At 41.6% G+C, this 24,346-nt stretch overlaps 2 protein-coding genes across 4 annotated transcripts in view; one reads left to right on the top strand and one right to left on the bottom strand.

The window, feature by feature from the left end:
* The window catches only part of cntn3b (contactin 3b), a gene marked incomplete at its 5' end in the record, with an annotated part of 47,418 nt that extends 42,091 nt beyond the window's left edge, over nt 1-5,327 (bottom strand). The window contains one exon of the mRNA XM_079511342.1: nt 5,273-5,327. Within this exon, the coding sequence (XP_079367468.1) occupies nt 5,273-5,327 (55 nt within the window). The remainder of the gene's footprint in view (nt 1-5,272) is intronic.
* Nucleotides 5,328-17,299: 11,972 nt separating this feature from the next.
* LOC306930432 (uncharacterized protein) lies at nt 17,300-23,853 on the top strand. 3 transcript variants are annotated; one of them, XM_079511394.1, is made up of 8 exons: nt 17,300-17,318; nt 17,484-17,566; nt 18,327-18,361; nt 18,500-18,565; nt 20,039-20,131; nt 20,636-20,974; nt 21,794-21,931; nt 23,637-23,853. In XM_079511394.1, exons 2-8 carry the CDS (start codon nt 17,485-17,487, stop codon nt 23,763-23,765), a joined length of 882 nt encoding a protein of 293 aa, XP_079367520.1. In that variant the 5' UTR covers nt 17,300-17,318; nt 17,484; the 3' UTR covers nt 23,766-23,853. The 3 variants fall into 3 exon arrangements, with proteins under 3 accessions (XP_079367520.1, XP_079367519.1, XP_079367521.1); XM_079511393.1 differs by having other exon boundaries at nt 17,308-17,326; XM_079511395.1 differs by lacking the exon at nt 17,300-17,318 and having other exon boundaries at nt 17,325-17,566; nt 23,640-23,853.
* Nucleotides 23,854-24,346: the final 493 nt, after the last annotated feature.

Here is a 24,346-nt window from a genome sequence, read left to right as displayed (position 1 = left end):
GATGCAACAAGTTTACATTATATTTCTAAATATACAGTGTAGGTGCCTACTGTCAAGCAGAAGTAGAGCCCAGTTATTATAGTCACTTATAATGTCATCATTAGTCTCATGTTGCCATATGATCAGAGATCTCCACCTATACCGATACATTACAAACCGGGACATTACAAACAAATGGCTCTTCAGTGGTTCTTTGGAGAGGTTGACGTGCTACAGCACCACTGCCTTACAAAGAACCTGTTTAACCTTTTGTATGGTTCTCTACTCATGGTGCTTCAGCTTGGTTTAGTTGGTTTAGATTCTCTATTTATGAAAGAAATAAAATATTGATGGTGTTTTAAGTTTTAATTTTTAGTTATAGAGGGCAAGTATAATGTTTTAAGGCATACAGGGGCATCCAAGGCATCCAGGGATTAGCCAGGGATCCTTTTAAAGAACTATTCCAGTCATCATTGCGGCTCCATCTGTACACACACTTCTAAAGGCGTAGCAGGATGGAAGAGGTTCTCCTATGATTGCAAGCCAAATAACCACATTTTGTGGTTTCATTTAGTGCCATATTTGCATAGTTTGTACAGTATGTATGCAACGTCTGCTCCATATGGCTGCTCCATATTATCATATGATAGAATATTTTGCAAGATGAGTAATTTTTCCTGCATTTTGGGGTGCTTATTAATGCTATGCATAACTGGGACAGTGAAAATCAGTAGCCAAGCAATTACAAATAGTTTATGACTACAATGGAAAATCTCCACATCAGGGATCAGCATTTTAAAGATAATTCCTTCAAGATTTACTGAATAATTGACTTGATTATTACGATGTGGTCAATTTTCAAAACCATTATTAATACACTTTATTTCATAGATGTGCTTTGCAAGCTGCTGAGGATAAAATTATGTAAAAAACAGTCCAACATGAACCAAAAGTCAACAGAAGGCAAATTAATAGCAGACCCCTGGCAGATTGTAGGGATACAATCTTAACTCTTGATTCTCATTATGATGTTACCTTGTAGAAATTAATAAACAAAACAAACATAAATGTCGGAGACACTAGAGTGGTTTTCTGCCTCTTTCTCAGGTACAGTATTTGTGTTTTTTTGGGTTCTCCGAAACTGTTGGTCTGAAATGTTGCCATTCTGCAGAGCACACCTTGGGGGCATATGAGACACACGCCAGGTTTGAGACCGAACGTTTGGACGTTTTTCCGAGTCATACCTGGGACACATTTTGTGTGTGAGATACACAGACAGAGATTATGTGAATTATAGTAGATAGATAGATATCTGAATAATAAGTGATAAGCTATACTGAACCAAACATTAAATAATGGTTTTACCATGCTGGAAATTGGTTTTCTGGAAGCTCACTGCAATCTGTAGCCTTTATAGCCCAATTGTCTATTCTGAAAAAACCTAAGGGCCCTGCAGAATTTGGGGGCAGTAGCATGAGGCATGTGGCAGATGGGAGAATTGACAATTTCCTGAGTCGCAGTGGCGTGTATTTTCCCACCTGTGTTTGGTATTTGGGGTTCCTTATTGCTGCATGCTGATGTGGGAGGTGGGGTGCAGAAGGGGTTGTGTTGTTTGCAGATCAGTGCTGCACTGCTTTTGACAAGGATCACAACCACAGCCAGCCTGCTTTGACAAGGTCAAGCAGATTATAGCGAGGCATGCAGCACTCGTCCATTGCAAGATACATGCATACACCTTTGCAGTCATCATTGCTGTCAGTCAGAAATCTTGTATCTCCATATTTCAACTTTTTGTGTTGTGAGCTAGATTTATTCTATAACAATGTTTTGGCTTGTGTAGCCTCGGAAACACAGACGTTTTTATTTCCAGGGAGAAAGAAAAAGTCTTCGACCGAGTCCACTTCAATTCGGCATAGAGTAGCTCAAACGTCGATCACTCTCTGCTGATTTCTGATTGTCTGCACCTTTGTTGAATTGACGCACACACGCACACCCGCACACACACACTCCTCTCTCTCTCTGTCGCTCTAATTAATTAGTCTCATGTCGCGCAGCTGCGTCTAGATTCTCCCGGCGGATCCTGCCGGGAGCTGCCTATGCCATAGAAAGCAAAGGTGGACCCCAGGCTACGGCTTGTGTGGCACAGACTGGGGAGTCTGGGGGGTTGAATTCACGACGGTGCAGTCGGCTTTGTCGAGTGTCTACAAACACAATTGGCCCGTGTTCGGGGGAGGGAAGCCAGGCGGGGAAGGTTATATTTGTCACTACAAGAAGACCTACCAAGTGAGTCAGCACCTGTCAGTGGGGAGTGGGGGCGGGAGGAGTAGGACGAAGGCTCTACGCCCTCCCAGTGGGGGCTCCTCACTGGCAGGTAGGTCAGTAGGATACACCAGCAGTGACAACACACAGCAATGCCGCTGCGTGTTGGTATGGAGGTGGGGGAGTTGGGGGGTACAGGGTATGGGAAGAATTATATTGGGGGGGAAATTTAAAAAAAACCTGAATGAAGCGTTGGACTGAATTGGACAAAAAATGCACTTTTGATGCACAACAGCACTTTAAAAAACGGTGCTGGTAACGTTTTGTTTTTAAGGATAGCACCATGCCACTTTATTTATTTATAGGTTGTGGTGTTGGTAACTTTTTAAATGTTTGTCCGTGTTTTGTTTTAGTTTTTAGCTTGTGTTTTTTAAATAGGCTCTATGTTTTATGTTGCACTGCCAATAACTGAGGGGAAACGGTATTTCATGTTCTTTTGTATGCAAGTACATAGGAAAATGATAAATAAAGTGATTCAGGGTTCTGATTCTGGACAGGGACTATGCCCACAGGGACTATGCCCACAGGGCAGGGTTTTTCCCAGTTTAAATTATTTATTATAATCTTCCCTGTGCAACGTTTGTTTACAAAGCCTAAAAAGCAAACAAATAAATTATATTATATAAATATTTATTTACCGTATATGTCCATTAATGCCAAAAACACAATTGAATCATTAATCGCAACAATGTGTGACAATCGTCAAGTCATGATCGTGACAGCAGACACTAAGAAATGCCTGCATGCTGCACAGTGCACAGACCCCATCTGCATGATTCATTTGGCAACTAGAACTGGGTTTACAGACTGGGCTTTACACTCAAATGATTACTGCTCGGGGAGCATCTCTTCTAGAAGTTTTATCACAATCTGCCCATTCATTTTTTAGATTGTGTGAAAGTGGACGTTTTGGCCTAATGGTGGCTGGAAAGGCCATTGGGTGAACAGAAACAGTAGGGTTAAACCAATTAGATAGCTTGTTGTTACACTGCCCGCATGCATAGCAGGGTATTGAAATTGGTGTGTGTGTGTATGTGTGTATGTGTGTGTGTGTGTGTGTGTGTGTGTGTGTGTGTGTGTGTGTGTGTGTGTGTGTGTGTGTGTGTGTGTGTGTGTGTGTGTGTGTGTGTGTGTGTGTGTGTGTGTGTGTGCACGCGCGCATGTGTGTGCATCTGTCTGTCTGTCTATCTGTCTGTGAACAAAAAATAACTCAAGGGTGGATGGACACATTTTCATGAAACTTGGAATGATCAGTAATCTTCTTTGAAGAGATTATTACATTTTGGGTTGCAAGGGTCAAGGGTCAAGGTCAAAATGACCTGCAGCTCATAACTCAGAGACACGTAGAATAAGATGTGCGGGTGGTGGAACAGTTTGCATTCACAGTTTGCATTCACAGTTTGCATTTCATTTGTTGGTGTTTTGAGTCCATTTTCAGATACAGTGATTCCAGAATCAAGTGGGTGTATTCATTTTGGTACTACTCTAGCAACAAAACGCATGTGTGGGAAGTGCACGAGTAGTGACAAATAAATTAAACCTACTTCATGGACCCTACGGAAGCGTTACCGAAATGTATAAAAGTAACACTACTATCTAAATAATGTAAAGCTAATATTAATAATGGTCTGTATTAACTGCTACAAAAGGCAGAACAAAGAGCAGAATAACCTGAATGTTAATACCACTAGTACTGTCCTTTAAGGTTAGTTTGCTTGGAGCTTATTCCCCCGAGACGTGGGTGTGAATTACCCATGAGCCAATTTGAATAACATTCATTGGGATTTACAATGTCATTTGTGCAAAGGTTGACATTCTTGTAGAGTATCTGAATTTCTCCTCTTCAAATCCCATGTGGCCACAAGGGCAGAACAAGGTACACTAGCAAGTAGATTGTGCTAAAATGCAGAGCCAGTTCCATTCTAGGGATTCTGATAATAATCTCGGACATGTCACAAACAGGAATAGGAATGGAATCCCAGATGCCCCTGACAGTGTTTTGTAAATGAACAGATGGAGGTTGCTGTGGGAATTGGTGAAGGACACCATAGTGAAGATAACAGCAACTTAATCAATATAACCTTATTGGTAGCATTCTAACGTTCTACAGTTATGATCACAATATTGATGGAGAATAAAAGTATACTATATAATGGTAGCCTCGGCCCCAGCCTTACTCATCTGTGAAGAGAAAAGCCTGGTCACAATCTAAGGCAGAGATTGCATAGCCGGAATTGTCGGGCCAGAACATCCGTCAGATGCATTTCCCCGGCGGATACGATATCTTTCGGTCAATCACAACACGTTTCATACACATGAATGTACTGTAAACAGATTTGTAAAGCGTCAGCATCATTTCCCTGAGCGAGACGTCCGCCAAAATTCCGCTACTTCCGCCAAATTCCAGCAATGCACTCTACAGCGTAGGTCTTACCCAGTGTGATATAATGTTTAAAAAAAAAATTACCATTAAAGGAGTAGTTCATCGTTAAAGGAGAACACCACACCAAAACATATGTACCCTGAATCAGCCTATAATCCTGTCTCAACCTACTGTACATGTTGGCCTTGAATTGTTTCATAGATGCCCCCTGTTCTCCATTTTCCCCACCCCTCCCAGTTGCCCCCTGTTCTCCATTTTCCCCACCCCTCCCAGTTGCTCCCACAGTAAAATGCAGGTTTTTTTATATGGTTTTCCTGCTGTTAATCTTGGCCTGCATTTTACCTCAATTCATCAAGTATTTTCTTATTTTTTGGATTCATTAGCTATGAAGGAATGTTAACATTTGCCTTGTATTCAAGACATCACAGGGTGAGTAAATTATAGAAATAAAGTAATTTCTTGGGCAAACTAATCCTTTAAGAAATGTACATTAGAAATCACCTCAAGCTATTAAAAGAAATGGTGTTATGACATGGATGGCCATATCAGATGCAGTTCATCTCCATTAAATTGTGTAGTAAAATGTCTTACCTGCAAGGCATCCAGTGATTGCTAGAAGTACAATATGTTTCCATGGTAACATCATCTTCAATTGCCACGGGCAAATATGACTCTCATCCAACTGCTTGTGAATGACAAGCTCTCGAAGAAACAGAAACCTCAATCTGTGGGGAAAGTAATCAAGGACATTTTTAAATAAATAATTTTGTGCAACATATTACAAGCATTAATCAAAACAAAGATGATTAGCATTGCCTACATACTGTTAGAACATGTGTTTAACTAGTTTACTGTGAATTACTGTCTGTAAGAGGTACGAGTAAGTTAATCCTATTCCTAGAAGTATGAACTACAGTTACTATACCGTATTATACAACGTGAGAATACAACCCCAGTCCCCAGAACTCATTGTCATGCCAAAAAGGAAACAAAACAAAAATGTGAATGTTTTTTTTCTTTACAATGCATTTTGTTTCATCCTGCATAACAAGCTCAATTCTACTTCTTCAGAGGGAAGTGAGGGTGGGAATGATTGACCTCAAACGACACTCTCCTCTGCCTACTGTATCTGACTATTAATAGGAGCCGGCAGACAATGTGCTAGTATAGTACTCTCAGCAGTAAAATGCCACTTAATGCTACTTCAAGGGTTTGGTGGATAATTTTACAACTCAATATGCATGTGTTGCCTTTAATGTGTGTGGCAGCCAAGTCTATGGACTTTTTATGTTTGGTTTAAGCATGCCCCCCCTGACGTGAAAAGCAAACAAAGGTGCCCCTCACTTCACACAGTAGCATTTCAAAGGACTTCTGAGGCTGACTTATAAAAAGTGCATTGCAGTAGTTAACCTACTTGAGATAAGCAAAGTATGAATTCGTTTTTAAGGATTGCTGCTGAGATAGCAATGGTTGTAGCAATATTTCTGAGATGAAAGAATGCTGTTTTGGTCACTTTGTTTTATTGGGAATTAAACCTCAAATCAGAGTATTTTGGTTTGATCGGGGAGTCAGGCTTCCAAATCTTTTAAAGAGCTCGTCCCCTTTTGTTTAGGGGCAAAATGTCCTATGCTCTTTTCATTCTAGAAATGTATTACTCATTAATTTAATGATTACAAACAGGGAGTTTCTGCATTGTTTGGTTAAACATGTATGTAGAATTGTGTCTCATCAGCAGAGCTATGAAAGCTAACATGTTCTCTAATGAGTCTGACATCACCTAGTGTAAGCATATAGTGAGAACAGCAGAGGCCTAAGGTATTGTGCCTCTGCTGGGTCCATTGTGCAACACGAGTTATGTCATATTTCCCTGATATGACACAAAAATGTCCTTCCTGTAATAATTGTGTTCAGAACCAGTTTAGAACACTCTGAGAGGCACCTTCATTGCATGTTGCCTTTCTGCCATCGCCATGTGAATGTAGGCTACTAGTAACGGCATTGCGATCTGAGGGAATGAAGGCAGACAGCGATTTATGTAGTTATGTGGACGCTCTGTAATAATCGGTCAATCACACATGACAGAAAGGGAAACTGCGAACACCCACAAAGCCGGGTTGAAAACGCAGAGGTAAAGTTAGTGGGGCCAGTTAGTGTGGCCACAAAGCACTGGCGTAAATGGCACTTACGCATACTCCGCAAGTCTATGACTTGGCCACCCGAACTGTGCACAAAGCTGTGTGCGCACAAAGTGTGCTCTTCTCAGTTGTATACTAGTCCTGACCTATATGAACACCAAATTAGGTACAGTGTGGGTAATGAGATATTAATAGTAATAGAGTAATAGATCACATTATTGATTGGGAGGGTATTGTTAACGGATGAGCTTGAGAAGGGCACAAAGTTAATATTATTAGGCAAGTGGTCTGCGGAGCCACACAGAGACAAATACGTCTCTGTGTGGCTGAGACACGCACGCACGCACACACTTACACACGCACACACGGCACATGCCCCAGAGTTGGTTTTGACACAGCAGCAGCGCCCTGGACGGCGTGTGCACAGTACACTGACAGGCGGGGGCGGGTGTTTACGGCACCACCTTATAGGGATTGTGAATGACGTGCGCGTGACCCGTCGTGAGACAGATAATCGAGGCGATGTTTTAAAAAAAAATCACATTCGGTGCATTAGGCTATTGTAACATTGTCCTTGGCTTTGACTACTTGAGACTACATCAGCAGGCTTTCAGCTGCCTGTCTGCCACACACCCCCCAGCACGATGCCTGTGCTGTTTCACCCGCGTTTGGTTTGATGTGATATCGAGTGATGTTCGAACATTGCAAAGTTGTCGCTATGATATGGGGAGGAAACAAGAGTGATAATACACGTTACTTATCAGTATGGCTAAAGGCAGCTAGGCTAGAGACTTGGGGACTGAAGGTACGTTCAAAGCTGAAGATATATAATAGCAACTTGGACACTCAGGCATGAAGGAAGCATGAGTTCAAGTACGTTGCTCTCCCCATGTCCCCCATATAGGGGGACTAGGTTGGTGGAGGGTGTGTAGAGCCCAGGATCACATTAGATAATTGACACAGGGGGTGAAAAATGGGTTACAAAATCGTGGGATAAAAATTATAAACAAAAAAATTAAGGAAAAAAAAAGTCCTTTCGTGCCACTCGTTTCCATGCAAGAGCTGTAGCTGTCTTCCCCCTCCCTCGAGTGGTGGATTATATTATCGGTATATTAGGATACAACAGATAGTACACAGTAAGTAAACGTTGGGAGTGTAACCAAATGACCCTGCGCGTGTTCGCCGTGGTGTAATGTTAGAGTCCAGGCCACTGAGTGCAGCAGATGAAATAGGGGCGTCACAGTGTGTTGGCAGGTCGGCAGTCGTAGCACTGGGCCAGGCGCGGAATTGTATAGGCCACTGTTTGTTGTGTTGCGGCTGTAGCAGAGGAAGCATGACAGTGGGGTAACACTGACAACGGTGGCCTGTGATGCTAGTGATGCTAGGGGCATATATTAATTTATAATTTGTTAAATGGAAAAAAGGGCTTCGTTAAGACCTCCATAATGTTATGGTCAATGCCTGTGTGAAAAGTGAAAGCGATTGGTGCAGCCAGTGAGGAGCAGCGACAGTGTTTCAGACATTCAGACAGACTTTCAGACATTCATTCAGACAGACATTCATTAATTCCGACATTGAGTGAATTTTAGTTAGATAGATACTGCTTAGAAGACGTAATGTGAGTGTTCTACCGTTGTGGTGTGTGTGAAATTGTAAAGCACATTTGAGGGGTTGGAAAGACTAGAACAGATGCTATATAAATGCATTTACAGGTGGCACAGTGGAAAAGTATCTGCCCACCACCGTGGCACCACGGTGGTGCATCCGGCTTTGTCGAGCGTCTATACAAACAAAATTGGTAGGTGTTCGGGCCGGGTGAGGGAAACCGGGCAGGGAGGGTGTCTCTGCATGTATTCCTAAGGGCTGGGGCGGCACCTGTCAGGAGTGTTGGGCAGAAAGAGTAGAACAAAGGCTGTACAATACATCATCCTGGTGGGGGCTCCTCATTGGCAGGTGGGTCAGCAGGATGCAACAGCAGAGACAAATGTGTGGGGCGTGGGAGGAATTAATTTGACTAAATTGGGGAGAAGGGGCTTAAAAATATATATGCACATATAGTTAGATAGATATGTATTATTATTATTATTATTATTGCAGTCTCATAGTTAATAACATATAGATTTTGAAATAGATTAACAAAGAGCTAGAGATTTTCCAGATCACATTTGTGGGTGGACATTGTGATATTAGTGTTAGTGTCCTTTTTCATATGTAACCAAATCTTTAAAAAACACAATCCTACTTGATAATTTTAGACGTGCACTCTAACATACATGTTCTTACCAGAGAGGGAGATGTGTAGACTGTAGAGGATGCAAAGTGTTTAATACTTCTTATAATAACCTATATAAAGCACGTGTGTTTACAGATCTTTCATCTGCATTCAACACGATGCAGCCACATATTTTAATAGAAAGGTTGCTATGTGACTTTATTTTTTGCCTCACAAGCTTGTACTGTGGATCTTGGACTTCTTGACTGACAAAGAGCAGAGGGTCTCTGTAAAAGGCCATCTCTCAGACTCGTAGTTATGTCAACAGGCTCGCCACAGTGGTGCATCCTTTCTTTCACCCTTACTCTTTATTATGTACACTGACAGATGCACTAGGAGCTCCCGGGAGGGCAGCTATTCGGTCACATTTTCTGATGACACTGCGATGCTGTCCCTTCTCCCTTCTGCTCTCATGTACTTAATTTATTGGTGTGATGGACTTGAATGTGTCTAAAACCGAACCATGTATTGATTTTAGATGTAAAAGAAGCACAAACAGTGCATCATACAGAATGAAAGTGTTGAAATTGACAACACCAGACAAATATTTGGGTAGAATTTTGGATGCGATGTACTGTAAACACTATAACACTATTGTAAGAATAGAGTATTCACCTTTTGCGTGAACTAAATTAATTTTCTGTCAGGCCCAATTCAAGAGATTTATTTGTCATGCTCATATGTGTGTGTGTGTGTGTGTGTGTGTGTGTGCGTGCGTGTGTGTGTGTGTGTGTGTGCGTGCGTGCGTGCCGCGTGCGTGCGTGCGTGTGTGAGAAATGTTGGTGTGACATGCTCTACCAAACATGCTCCGTCAATCTTTTACTGAGAGTCTTCTGACTGAGCTTTTATCTGCTGGTTGCACAGCATTACAGAAAAAGACAGAAACAGCCTGAACAGTATTGTTGAAAGATTGTGTTCAGAACCAGATTAATGGAGTGAAACAAAGAGACCACCTTGCAAGTGAATTGTCTCTATTGCCACCCGGGTGTCATTTTACCTGCTTGTAAAACAAACTGAAATCTGAGTTTTAAATGCTCTGTATGTTTCTTTCTTTTTTTGTTTTTACTTTTGATCAATGTGTTTAATCTTTATTGTTTATCAAGGTTATTTTCCAGATTATAAATATATGTTATTCCCCGGTTTAGTGCCTTTGTGCTTTCGGTTGCATGTTACTGTGTTTGTCTGTGCACAAGGTATTCATAACTAATTGCCCCTAGTGGGATTAATAGGCCTACAGTTGTTTTGAATTTGAATTGAATCACTTGTGCAGAAGGGCTCCTGCTGATGCTTTAATCTAAATCACAGTCACTGGTAACTGATATGTCTCCTAGGATTAAGAACTCTAACCCGTGCCCCCACATCCCCATAATTACCTGGCCCTGAAGTATGGATTAACCCCAGCGGTATCTTTGGGATCCTTGAAAGGAATCCAAAATAACACTAGTCACTTTGTTTTATCAACTTGCAAATGTGGCTTCAGCCGCTTCAAGCTAGGACTGTCTGTTAGTCTAATGTTAGTTTTTCATCAGAATAGTAGAGTAAACAGAACTGAACAGATGAGGAGAAACACACAGCGGGGGTGGGGTTGGGTGGTGGGGGCAGTGGGGGCTGTGTATTAATAATGTAATAATCCAGCAAGTCCTGGCATAGCACGATGGCATTCATTGATCCTCATCTTCTGTAATTGCAAGCACAGCTAGATTTGGAGTGGGATTTCCTGGTGTCTTTCATAGTGGTTATTTTGCCACTCTAAGATTCCATCACATTGGATTACACGGTTTGAGATCATACTGGCAAAAGGAGAAAAAAATGAAAAGAGGAAAGGAAAAAAATGTGCCTTCAATTTCAGAGCACTACTGTATGAGCTGACATCTCTGACTCTGATGGATCCATCCTCATCATCGATGGAGTTGCCACTTTTGCACTTTATATCTAACATCATGTACATACAGTACCTGCTGGTTTTTTGATGCTGTGTATATAGGCAGATCTATATCTTTGCTTTTGCTTTTCTGCTTTGAGAGCCAGTGTCATACAGTACTTGCACAGGTTGTGGTGATTAGGATAAATTGATAAATACTGTGTATTTGAATAGCACATACACAATGTGCTTTACAACACACATTACATTCACCTATTCACATGCAACCATGCAAGGCACTAGCCTGTTCATAGGGAGCAGTACAAGGACACAAAGCCAGGAAACTTCACATTTCAAGACCTTCACTCTGCTACCAGAGCCAGTGCCACCCCATATATAATGATAGGGTATCATTATGTGGGCAATCTGAACCATAGTGATGAAAACAAGATTGGTCTGCCAAACATAATGAGGCATTATGGTCTCACCTCCACAGTAGCTAAGCCTAATGGAAGTCATTGGCTAAAAGTATTCCAGAGAAAATTAGATGCCTTCTTGGTTAGAGGGGCTGTTGTTTGGCACATAATTGATAGGAGAGGTGGTTAAAGGCATCCATTTCCCCCCGAGGGGCACCGTAATTGCAAAGAATCTAATAAGGGAAGGAGCAAAGGAGAAAGGTTCCATCATAACATGTGAGAATGTGTATGCGTGGTCTGTATTCAGATCACATCCAGAGTACAAGCTACACAGAGCTGCTGGACAAACCAATTACAAGTGATGAAGGAAATTCTGTAGCACTCCCAAAGCATGCCATCAAGTATGCTGCTAAAATGGTATTCATTCACTGTACAAACAGCTCATAGTTGTTTTTCTTTCAACAACGATTTTGTGCCATCTCCATTATAGAGGTCAGCAGACAACCTGGGAAAGAAGGATCCATCAGTTGAGAACGACACAGCCTGAATACATAGCTGGTCTGTGATTGAACCAATGAACCAATGAATCTGCCATCGTCTGCACCGCTGCCTCCCAATGTAGTCTCTCTAAGGACTCACAGAGTCCATTTTACATAAATCATTTACTGTACGTGATTAACAAATCAAAACATAAGGCTTAACATTTCAATACCACAGCTTAGACGTATAGGCTAGCTAGGGATACATGTCAAAAGGAAGGAATCGATTCAGCGATGGCGGACATCTTTTACATTGATTACACTACGACCATTACCAAGCCAACCTAATAAAGGGATGCCTGTGCTAATAGAAAGCATTAAGATTTCAAATAGCAAAGCATTCAATGTGAATGACCAAAAACTGACTTTAGCCATTAAAGGGAAATCTGATGACTTTCAAGAAATATGGGGACAGTTCATGCATTTTATGAACAGCAATCCATTAGGACCGGTATTAGATAATCCACAGTAATGTGGGGAGGAAAAAAACATATCTGTTTTATTTGTTTTTGTTTTTTATTGTTATTGTTGAGTTGTGTTTGTTATGATTGTATTTTTTATTTATTTGTTGTCATTGTATTTGTATTGTATTTGTGTATCTGTTATGTTTGTTTTTTCTGGACATTTTATTTAACAAGAGAGCTATAACTGTAATGTTTTATATAATTGAAAAAGAATGTCAATAAATATATTGTTTTAAAAAAAAAATGTTAATGACCACATCCGCCCAGCAGCTTTTACTTTAGAACAATTCCCAATTTTGGCTATTCAATTTCAAGCACAACTTTGGAGGCATGAAATGTAAAAAGCAACCACTTAATACGTAACCGTGACTGGTATGTCGCTATTGTGCAAAAATGAATAACTTAGGCGACCAACTGTGATGAGACCACACTGCATGGGTCCATTTTCCTCACATCCCAGCCGTGGGCATACAATGCCACATTCTGGACAGGTTCATCATGGATGAACTGCAACACCGCCTACGCAAAATATCTCTGTTTTAGGTACACACATTGGTGTTGTTAGGCATGAGAGAAGCGGGTGGCTGAATAGCCTCACCACTGCACCGTGGGCTTCAATATATGCATGCTTGTTACCCTGTCAGAGTTAAATTAACACTCAGATAGTTGTTGTAGAGGACAACATAATGGTGAGTAACTGAGTGGGATAGTGGCTTCTGTCACTCAAATAATAATAACAAGGTTCACTTATTGTATTTTTCACATTAAAAAATGACAGTGCTTACCTAAGACTAGTGTTGTGCTGTATCTGGGTGATTTGTCACAGGATAATACACAGAGAAAAGATATTTACCTGGTCAAAGTGTTATTGGCAGCTAGTAAAAAAGCAATTACAAGGCGATGGTACAAAAGAGAACCCCCAGCTTGTGAGCAGTGGCTGAGCATTGTGGAGGAGATATTTGTAATGGAGAAACTAACTCATATATTGAGACTACAAGAGGAACTATTCATTTAAAAATGGGAGAAATGGACTGACTATAAGGATCAACAAAACGACACCAATGTTAATAATGATGGACATTCATAAATGGACTGGAATATGTTGTATATTAATGATGTATCTGAACTCTTGCACTGTAATTGTCATTTTATGTTTTTTTATTTTTATGTCTACCTGCAAATAAAAATTAAGTTAAAAAAAAAAAAAAAAAATGACAGTCCTTAAAAAGCCTTAACTTATGTCATAGCTACAGTAACAAGCAGCCTTTTTGAGGGGCGAACGTCTGGCTTTCAGACATGGCTTCATGTGACAGCCAAGTCTATGGACTTGTAATGTTTGTCTTATTCATGCCCCCCAAAAACTGCATTTCCCACAAAAGATCAGCATTCCCCCCTGACGTCATGTGGCAGCCAAGTCTATGGACTTTTTATGTTTACTTTAAGCATGCCCCCCGTGACGTCTATGGACTTTGTGCATGCCCGCACATGAGTGTGATTTTTTATGAATATAAACATATATAAACAAAATACATTGGACAATTTACATTTACACATGTGAGAAATTAACTAAATTCCTGGATTACAGTGGTTCCTTGTGATGTTAAGCAAGGCTGCTGCCTAACACAGGACAGCAGAGTGTAAGTGCGCTTAAAGAGAGAGGAAGAAGTGAACGGTCCCAATCATCAAAGAAGGGCATATCCCCAGACCCACATCCAGAGATAGGCTACCGCTGCAAACACGTGACTGAGGAAGGTCAAGGATGAACAGAGGAATATTTTGGAGACACAAACTGGACTGTGCGTCTGTCTGTCTGTCTGTCTGTCTGTCTGTCTGTCTGTCTGTGCGTGCGTGCGTGCGTGCGTGCGTGCGTGCGTGCGTGCGTGCGTGCGTGCGTGCGTGCGTGCGTGCGTTGGACTGAGGCCTACAGTCTGCAAACCCCCCACACACTTCTAGCCAATTTGTCATCATTACCTACAGTGTTTCTGATGGACCACCGTCACCACACATTTCCCACACAATACCTGCTCTATGCAACTGTTACCCTGTGATTCCATCTCTAAAGGGCTTCCAAAGCCATTAAGAGGATTGAAAGATGAAGTAGAACAAGTCCTTTGTACTAGCATGCCTGATATGGCTGCATTATTATTATTAGAGAATAATTCAACATATGTCTTCTAAGATGCTCACACCTCTCATTTGGCTGTGCTTGTTAGTATCCAAATAATGTGTAAAGAACCTATAAATATACATGAATATAACAGAGGAGAATCACAATCCCCACTGAATAGTAACATACTTTGAAGATATACAGCAGGCTGTTTTTTGTTGTTGTGCTCCTGTTGGTTCTCTGTTTTTAGAGGCCACGCAAACAACATAAAGTAGAAGAAAAAGAAAAAGAAAATGGGCTACTTGTGGAGAACAGTCTATTACTGGTTTCCCAGAAAACACAGGGAGAGTCAGCTAGGGTGAACTAGTGAAATCATTTTCTCCATGTTTCCAAGGCAAGCACTTTAAAAAAAATCCTAATTACTTGAAAGAGACCTTTGGAGTTGTAATCATCAAGGATAAGCCTACTTTGAAACAGAATTGCAATGAAATTAAATGAACATAGGCATCTGTGTGACTGATCGGAATGGAGCAGCAACACCCAACACCATATGGACTAGGGTCCTATTTGAAAAAAATGAGCCCCAACAGTAGAAATCCCAATTGTCTCATACAACAATTCGACCACACACACACACACACACACACACACACACACACACACACACACACACGCACACACTCTCTCTCTCTCTCTCTCTCTCTCTCTCTCTCTCTCTCTCTCTCTCTGGTAAATATTTAATGATGCCTTTTCACAGATTTTTAGGGGAGAAAGTATTTCTCAATTAAATCCTATAGGTAGCCTACAATTGCATTTTCCATACAGTAAATATTTTGTTTTCCATTCATGTTAGGAAATACTTTAAATAAGTTTTAACACATTTCACTGCAGATCTGAGGACCAGGTATAGCAAAAAAGCAGCTGTCCTAAATCTAAAATCCTGAAGAAAAGGACTGCGTATATAGCATGCCACCGTAGTTAATTATTACAAGTCTATTTGCAATCGAATATTATTGGAGCAACACACTCACTTGTTCTAGGGTGCAGTTTTCTTCCTCTTCATCAAATAGGATTAAAATTAATTCCAATATCCATAAGGACTGTAGCAGCCTACGTGACTGTCCGAGATGTAGTAGCCTAGTAGTAAAATATACTAGTGGCTGGATCGCATTTTCTATCAAGTCTTCTTGTCTTGATCCCTCAGAAGCCAATTAGACGGTTTCTCAAATGCTCACTGCTCCAGTGTTTGCAGAGTGTGCGCGCTACACCATCGTACGAGTCCGTCTTTCGGCAAGGATGAGCTTTTTTTTTTGCAATTATTCCCGAATCATCCGATCAAGTTGGCTAGGTCAGGATGCTGGGCTCCGCTGAATCGCTGTGTATAGGCTACACGTACGCCTTTAGTAAGCCCGAGGATTGTTCTTCGACTTCTAGCCGCTGTATTACACTCCACAAGGTAAGCTGCTGCCAGGAGGGAGGCATGGGTGCATCTGAGCCGAGATTGTGCGCATCCCTGTGCTCCAGTCGTTGTGCAGAGGCAGAAAGCGCCTACTGGTGGCACGTGGAAACACCCGCGCGCATTAGTAATGCGCTACCAAGTACCAACTGTACCAACCCATGGCTTTGCTGCTTTGCTCAATTAAAGTAGACCTCCGTCTACGATCTGCGTTGTGTTTAATAACAAAAGCTGACCCTGTCCATTATTCTGAGCTTTCTCGAGCCAATGAGCTCGTCCTATAACGCTCTGGACCAGAGCTGAGCTTGAGTTTATAGGCGCTTGTAAGTGCAACCAAAAGTGCTTTATTGAAGTTTATTCACTGACACCAAAAATACAAAAGACATAAAAGAGGAGCTCCAAGTTGCAGTTTACTTGGTCATGATGGTTCTAGGCCTACTGTAGCCTACCTGGCAGTGGTCAACTCAATGTTTATTGACCATATGCACACCGTGGCCATCTATCTTGCCAGCAAGGTGGTAGGCCTACTGTAACTAGCTGCAATTTCCTATTGACAGCCCATAGGCCTACAGTAACCAAACAGAAAAGTCCTATCTGATTGTATTAATTAAACCATGTTAAACTCACCAACATTGCAGCTGTATGAAAAGCTTGTATATCCTCTTTCTATCTGCAATTAAAGTGTTTGTTTCATAAAAAAGATATGTGAGCTATACTTCCTGTCAAGAAATTCCTTGCAGGTGATTTTTTTGTTGGAGTTTGGAAGTGCTCATTGGATATGATCACTCAACACCCCTGCGTGACACCTGTTTTGAATTTGCATATAATGCAGGAGGCATAGCTCATAACATATCTACGGTGGACTTTTATGAAGCAAACACTTTGCAGATAGAAAGAGGTTAATTCAAGCTTTTCATACAGCTTTTCAATTTGAATTGATCCGCCCCACACACAGGTAATGACGTAGCGTTTGGTGCGCTGCATCAAAACGAATCCGCCAGTCTACTTTTTATTATTGCATTTCTATTACTATGACTTCATTAGAAAATGTATATTTATTATAATCACAAAGAACATGAAAAGAACACATTATATATATTTTAAACCTGTAAAACATTAAAATAATGGTGGGGTAGGGTTCTGGACTGGGGGGGCACCAAGTCTATCTGGGGGGGCATTGCCCCCTAGTGCCCCCCGTGGCGACGGCGCTCTATTCTGGTTATATTTGTCATTTATGCATGGTTACTTGCCTCAAAATGGCTTCCCAATCACTTGATTGGTTTTTCCTGATGACGACCACACCCCCCTATGGAGTCCACCTGTTGTTGCTCCCCTATAAGTGTGTGTTTGTCCTCTGGCTTGTTTATTCCCTGAAGAAGGCAGACAGGTCGAAACGTTGGTTTCTTTTCAATAAATATACGGCATCGTGGCTAAGTGTCTGCCGGCACCCATTGTCGTAAATTACTGGTGTATGCATTTAGCACAATTAGCAGTAGAACTATTGTTACACGCGTAATGGCATTCCGTGTTCTTCTTTTTGTGTTGTTTGTAAAATGAAGATGTGTTCGCTGCTCGCTGTGTCCATGCTGGTACTTCTGGATCCGATGGACGCTAAATCCATAAATTGGGCTGCTGGTAAGTGGTTCAAACTGAATCTTTTAATCTAGACGGGAACCCCCTTTTGGTGTTTTAAAGCATTATGTTATACTTTAGCTATTGAAAAATAGCAGATCTACAAGCTCATAGCGTGGCACCGAGAGCCGTGCTATGTAGATCTTCTATTTTTGAAAAATTGTGACAATGTGGCGCAAATCTTTGAATGTATATTCTTTCAGAGCGAACGTTTCTAACTCAAATCTTTGCTTCTGGGGGGGTCCCTGCCTCCTGGAACAACATATTTTCAGATGGGGGTCGGTGGCTTATTACATATATTTTTGGGGGTCCTTGACATGAAAATGTTTGAGAACCACTGACATGGAATCATGAGGTTTTTCAGAACTGTCAAGATTACAGCTCAGAGGTCTCGCAGGGATCTTTTCGGCAACCACACATTTATTATTGCAATATACAACTATACAAAAGGTTATGATTTGTACTATTTATATAGTACAAGTAGGCCTACATTGTGCACACTAATTCCCCAATATAGAGGCAAACTCTTACTTAAAAACTACTTTCAACCACGGCCATTTGAAGTCACGCATTTTCCAAAATGGCTAAACGAGACAATCTATATGAGCTCACAACATGTCACATTGTGACCCGTTGTTATTTTAGAAATTGTTTGAAAGTATGAATACACTTTAAGTGGTTAAATGTTGTATTTGGCAATGGCATTAGTAAACAAAAATAAATGTCAGAGTGAACCAACTAATTCTTCCTTGTTTCTTTTAAGACGGGACTCGGATATACCACCCATATATAGATGAGGTAAGGTGAACCCACGTTGACAGATTTATTGTAACAAAATGCTGTATTTACACTTTTTAAATTTGTAAAGTAAACACAAATGTAGAAAACCAAAAAGGGGCTTCAATTTGTAACTTCAGAAAACTTTTTGTCCCTCAGGATTATTTTGATTGGTCCACCATTGATGTTGGTAACCGTGATCCTGTCTTGGATGAAGATTATAAGGTAATGTATATAGATCGTCACAGTCCCGCCCCCTTTCATGACGACGCCAGGCCTAGTCCCACCCCCTTTCATGACGACGCCAGGCCCAGTCCCACCCCCTTTCATGACGACGCCAGGCCCAGGAAATGAATCCCAATGCATTTTTCTCATAGACATTTCAAAAAGTATTTATTTAAAGACGTTTTAAGCGTCGTACGAAGCCAACTCGAGTCGTGACAAATCATGACAACAAACACAATATTTTGGACCAAACAAATAATTACAAAGAAGAAAAACAAAACAAAGTGTAACGTGACGTTTTCTTCTTTCTAATTATTTGTTCGGCCCGAAAAATTGTGTTTTGTTGTCATGATTTGTCACGACAAGAGTTGTCTTTGTCCGCGGCGTAAACGTCTTTAAATAAATACTTTCTGAAAAGTCTATGAGGAAAATGAATGGGGATTTATTTTCCGGGTCTCTCGAGGGGGCGGGGCTGCGACTCTCTATACCGCAGAGTGACAGACTCCTATAAAATGCCATTTACACTATTTGTAGTAAGCAGTGGTGGAAAAATAACTCAATTGTTTTACTTAAGCAAAAGTACCAATACTGCAATTTAGAACTACTTTGTTACAAGTAAAAGTACGGAATTGAGCATGTACTTGAGTAAAAGTACAAAAGTATCGGCATCAAAATGTACTTAAGTACTAAAAGTAAAAGTACTCATTGTGCAGAAGGTGCCATTTCACAAGTTAAAAATGTGTACAAAATCTATTGAAAATGGCCGAAATGTGTAGGGTTGAAGTGGTTAAATTAAAATCGCCAAGGTAACTAAAGTTTTCAAATTATTGTAGTGGAGTAAAAGTAAGAATTTTGGCTCTGCGATGTAGTGGAGTATTGGAAAGTAGTACTGGAAATTGGAAATACTCAAGTAAAGTACAAATACCTCGAAATTGTACTTAAGTACAGTACTTAAGTAAAAGTACACATGGTCACATGGTTTGACACATTTGTGTTGTATGAGGGGGAGGGGGGCAGTCGAAACACAGCCGAAAGCCATACAACAGCTTGTAGTCCAAAATGTGACAACCATGTGACTTCCATTGGAAATGCATTGGGGCGGCCATGACACTTACATCTTGCTTACATCTAGCATGCATCAATGTTGTATGCTAGATCGAAAGGTGTGAGTGAGGCCTAAAGCGCATGAGGCGATTTCACTCCTCCTTCCGGGTAGGAACAGAGTCTGCCGTTGACTATCATTGCACGCATTCACGTGCGTTCACGTATGAAACAGCGTTCACGTGTCATCGTGAACGTGCACAATGATAGTCAACGGACCAGCGCGCTCATGTGTTTGGGCCAGCGCTGCAATACCAAATTCGGCCACCATGTCCATTTCTCCTCAGGGTTTCCTCCGGGTGCCGTCTCTATTCATATATATACTCTAAGACTTCCACCTGTATAACTTCAGAAACTTGATGTCCCTTGTAGGTTTTTGGTTGGAGAGCCCTTGAACGGCTTGACAACCCAACAGCGGATCAGGACGATGATCAGGACGATGCTGGTTCCGACCACACCACGCAGGTAATGTGAATGTCTGTGAACGCGTAGTGACAGACCCGTGTAACATGCTATGTTTAAACCAGTGGTTCCCAAACCTTCATGTGAAGGACCCCCAAATTGACTAATTAATTAGCCAGCGGACCCCCCGTTTGAAAAGATACGCAATGTCGCCTCATAGGAGAATAATTTTACGGCCCTAGGCTAGCAGTGATTCTCAACCCGTTTCCCCGCCATTTTCACATGCATATTAGTCTACGGATCCCCATTTAATGGCATGCATTTCTATCTCTGGGACCCCAAAATGGGGTCCATTTGGTTCCATTTGTACACTCTCAGAGTTACAGGCCCATAAGGGTCAATATGGTTCCAAACTATCATTTAGTTGGGGACCCCCTGGAACTCCCTCAGGGAACCCCTGGGGGTTCCCGGACCCCACTTTGGGAACCACTGATCACAAAAGTTGGAACCTATAAAACGGCTACTTCGACAACTTCTAACCCTTGAAAACGTTCTGTCCCTTTTCAGGATGTTCGGTACCAAGTTGACAGTGCTTGCCATCGTGACCCTGTCCTTTGCGATGCTGTCCTTAGCTTTCCTGAGCTTGGCCATGTTCTCCTTCGTGATCCTCGCATGTTCACCGACTTCCTCGCTGAGATCCGCCGTGCTGTCGGTCACGGTGCTGGCCTTGCTGCAGGGGGCGCTGTTTCCGACAACCGTCCTGGTGCTCTCCTTCGTGACGCTCTCCTCCGCGCCGCTCAACTCGATGATGCTGACCTTCATGCAGCTCTCCTTCGGGATCCTCGCATACTTACGAGGGTCCGCCGTGTTTCTAACGACAGGACACCGGACAATGATCAGCCTAAGGTAACGTGAACACATACAGACACATTCCACTATGAAAAAAAACATGTCATTCAGTCCGTCCGTCCGTCCGTCACGCCTCGTGACATGCCCCATTTATTGTTTTTATTTCCGTTTTTCATGTCATGGAATCATATAGCTTCAAAATTGACATATTGGTTGTTCAGTTTGACCCACCAGTTTTGGAGATATGGCTTATAGAGTAATGTCTTGCAGAAAACAGCGAGTTGAGAACAGGTTTGAAAGGTTCACTTCTGTGGTCTCTAACATTACACCTAGCTACATGTTTAAGCATTTATTTCATATTTACATGTCTTCTGTGGTCTCTAACATTACACCTAGCTACATGTTTAAGCATTTATTTCATATTTACATGTCGATTTCAGCTCTGACACTTATTTCAGACATGCTCTAGTATATGTGAAGAGTCTGCCTGTGCTATTAACTCATTTTGGATAAAAAAATAAGTTTTCCTCCTCTCCTGAACAGTTAAGCTGCGTTCAGACTAGAATATATATTTGCCTCGGTTCGTCCCGTTTGTACCGCGCCAGGTCGCGCCGCGCCCGTTCGAGCAATTCTCGTCTTTGCATTGACTTTGTAAGTAATCGCGCCGCTCTAACCATCCAAGTCTGAACGCACCTTTATAGTCTTGCCGCCTGCCATGACTGTCTCTGTATAAAAAACAGTCACATTATGTGGCCAATACAGACTTCATTCCATACGATGATCTGACCGCATCAAACCCTGTACGCTAAACAAAAGTGGGAAACGAAAAGGGACTTCAACAACCTGTATAACTTCAGAAACATTCTGTCCCTTTAGGGTTCCGACATTCGTCAAGCTGCTGCTCTCCTTTATAAGGCTCTCCTTCGTGCTACTCTCCTCGATAACGCTGGCCTTCGTCGTGCTCTGGGTCGTGATCCTGGTCTACTTACTGCTGTGCGTCGTGTTTCTGAACAGGTAATGTGAACGGATAGTGACAGACCCACATGTATAAAATGCTATTTACACTATTTGTAATACTACTAAGTACAAGTAAGCAGTGGCGTGCACAGACATTTAGAGGGGCAGGTGCTCAAGTTAAAAAAGGGCACCTTGTGCAGCGCGTGGAACCGGCCGGTTGCCTTAATCCATTTTGGGCGGGAAAAATAGCAGATCTACAAGCTCATAGCGCGCCACCGAGTGGCGCGCTACGAGCTTGTAGGTCTGCTATTTTTGAAAAATCAAAAAGATTTTTTTTTTTTTTTTCATTCTTTTTTTCAAAAGGGCACATTGCCAAAAGGGCAGGGGGTGCTCTAGCACCCCCTAGTGTCTATCTGTGCACGCCACTGCAAGTAAGACGCGCGGACGCGGGAAGCGAACGCAGCTCGTAAATTGCAATAACAACAATTAGAATAAATTACGTACTTTTTTAAGGTTTTTTTTTTAAGTTCTCTTTTTTGTGTGTTGCGTGTTCTGAAGGAGAGCAGGTCCTGCAGGACTCAGGAGCAGGCCCGGCGCCAGGATGAAATGCCGGAGGGGTCAATTGAGATTTTTGAGGGGGCAACACAATATTATTATGTTGCTAAAGCAAGCAGGCAGTGTCAGTTCTATGACTCAGCTGGTCATATGCAATATTGGAATGATAGCACTGCCCCGCCAGGGGGGGTCCAGGGGTCCAGACTTTTTATTTTAATTTGCGATGAAAATGCTTCAATCTGGTGCACTTTGAGATAAAAATGAAGAGGCTAGATCTATAAAGAACTACACACATCATATTAGATTATTATCATCTTTACTGTGCTATTATTGCCATTTGCCAACATCACAGTAGGCTACAAAACAGGGGTGGGCAACTTTGATGATGGAGAGGGCCACTATATTTCAAACTCACGCCAGAGGGCCACAATGCATATAGTCAAGAGTAGCTGATCTACAAGCTCAAAACGTGTCGCAGTGCGATGCATTTTGAGCTTGTAGATTTGCTTTTTTGCTATTTTTTTAAATTGGAATCCTGAATTATTTTCACCCATTTTTTTAATTGGAATCCGGAAAAGTAATATTTTTTTATTTAATTTCAAATACATTTATATGTTATGTTAACTTTATGATTATGAACTGAAATGCAAATATTGGACATAAAAAATGCTAGTACTAGTCATTAAGCTACTAATATAGACTGAAGTAATTAAAGTGGGTCATGTTTGGAATTGTAACAGCTGAAATCAATAACATATCAGTATTCTGATATTAACCTGCAGACCGCATTAAGTGAACTGAGTCTGTGCTCAGAGAATACATTCTTCAGCGTGTCCACAATAGTCCACAGCCCACTTTGCCACTTGCTCTGATCCACTGCATCAATAGCACCCCTCCCCCATGGCAGACCATCATATGTCAGACACATACATTGATCCGAATTAACATGTGTTAAATTCCTGTGCCTCAGGAAAGTCATACTTCCTGTTCTTTCCAGATGGGAGATGTTAGATGTTAGATGTTCCTTGCATGCCTGTACAATACATGTTTTTGTTTGTAGCAGCATGTTTCGAGTTGTTATAACCAGTGCTGCTAGTGAATATCACTGCCAAATATCACTAGAAACCCAATCCAGCACAAAAGGTAGTTTTATATTTTATTATTGACATTATTAAAAAAGAGAAAAAAACTTTTTTTCTGCGTCAAGCAGGCAGGGTTGAGGGGTCAAGTACCCCCTTTGACCCCTCGTGGCGCCGGGAGGAGGAAGATCCCAGAGGTGGAGCAGGACTCAGGAGGGGTGGAGTTACTATTGGCTGCATGCATTATACAAATTTAAGAATTGATGATCTAAATGTGATGTTAAAAGTGTTCTGTCAAGCCAGCTTCAATAAATTGAAATAAACTAAGCCTCCGGGTTCACAGAATATGTCTCCATGGGTTACTTTGATTCATGATGATTATAGGAACCACATTTTATACAAAAAGCTATAGTCTATGTAAACCTGGATTGAGAACATCAATTTATTGTCTGGCTCAGAACAGGTAAGAACTCACAAGCACAAAAGGGACAACTATGTATCGGTCTTAGGCCTCACTCAGACCTTTACTGCATTGCTGTATGCTTGTTGGATGAATGTTGTGTAGTGTCATGGCCACCCCAATGCATTTCCAATGGAAGTCACATGGTTTGTAGTCCACATTTTGGACTACAAGCTGTTGTATGGCTTTCGGCTGTGTTTCGACTGCGCCCCTCCCCCTCATACAACACAAATGTTGTGTCAAACCATGTGACTCCCATTGGAAATGCATTGGGGCGGCCATGACACTACACAACATTCATCCAACAAGCATACAGTAATGCAGTAAAGGTCTGAGTGAGGCCTCAGGCTGAGCTCACACCTTTAATGCAATTCTCGT

The sequence above is a fragment of the Electrona antarctica genome (assembly GCF_951216825.1).
Source record: "Electrona antarctica genome assembly, chromosome: 9".
In the NCBI taxonomy this organism is placed as follows: Eukaryota; Metazoa; Chordata; class Actinopteri; order Myctophiformes; family Myctophidae; genus Electrona; species Electrona antarctica.
The sequence above is the reverse complement of the archived record's forward strand: the minus strand, read 5'-3'. Positions and strand labels throughout refer to the sequence as shown.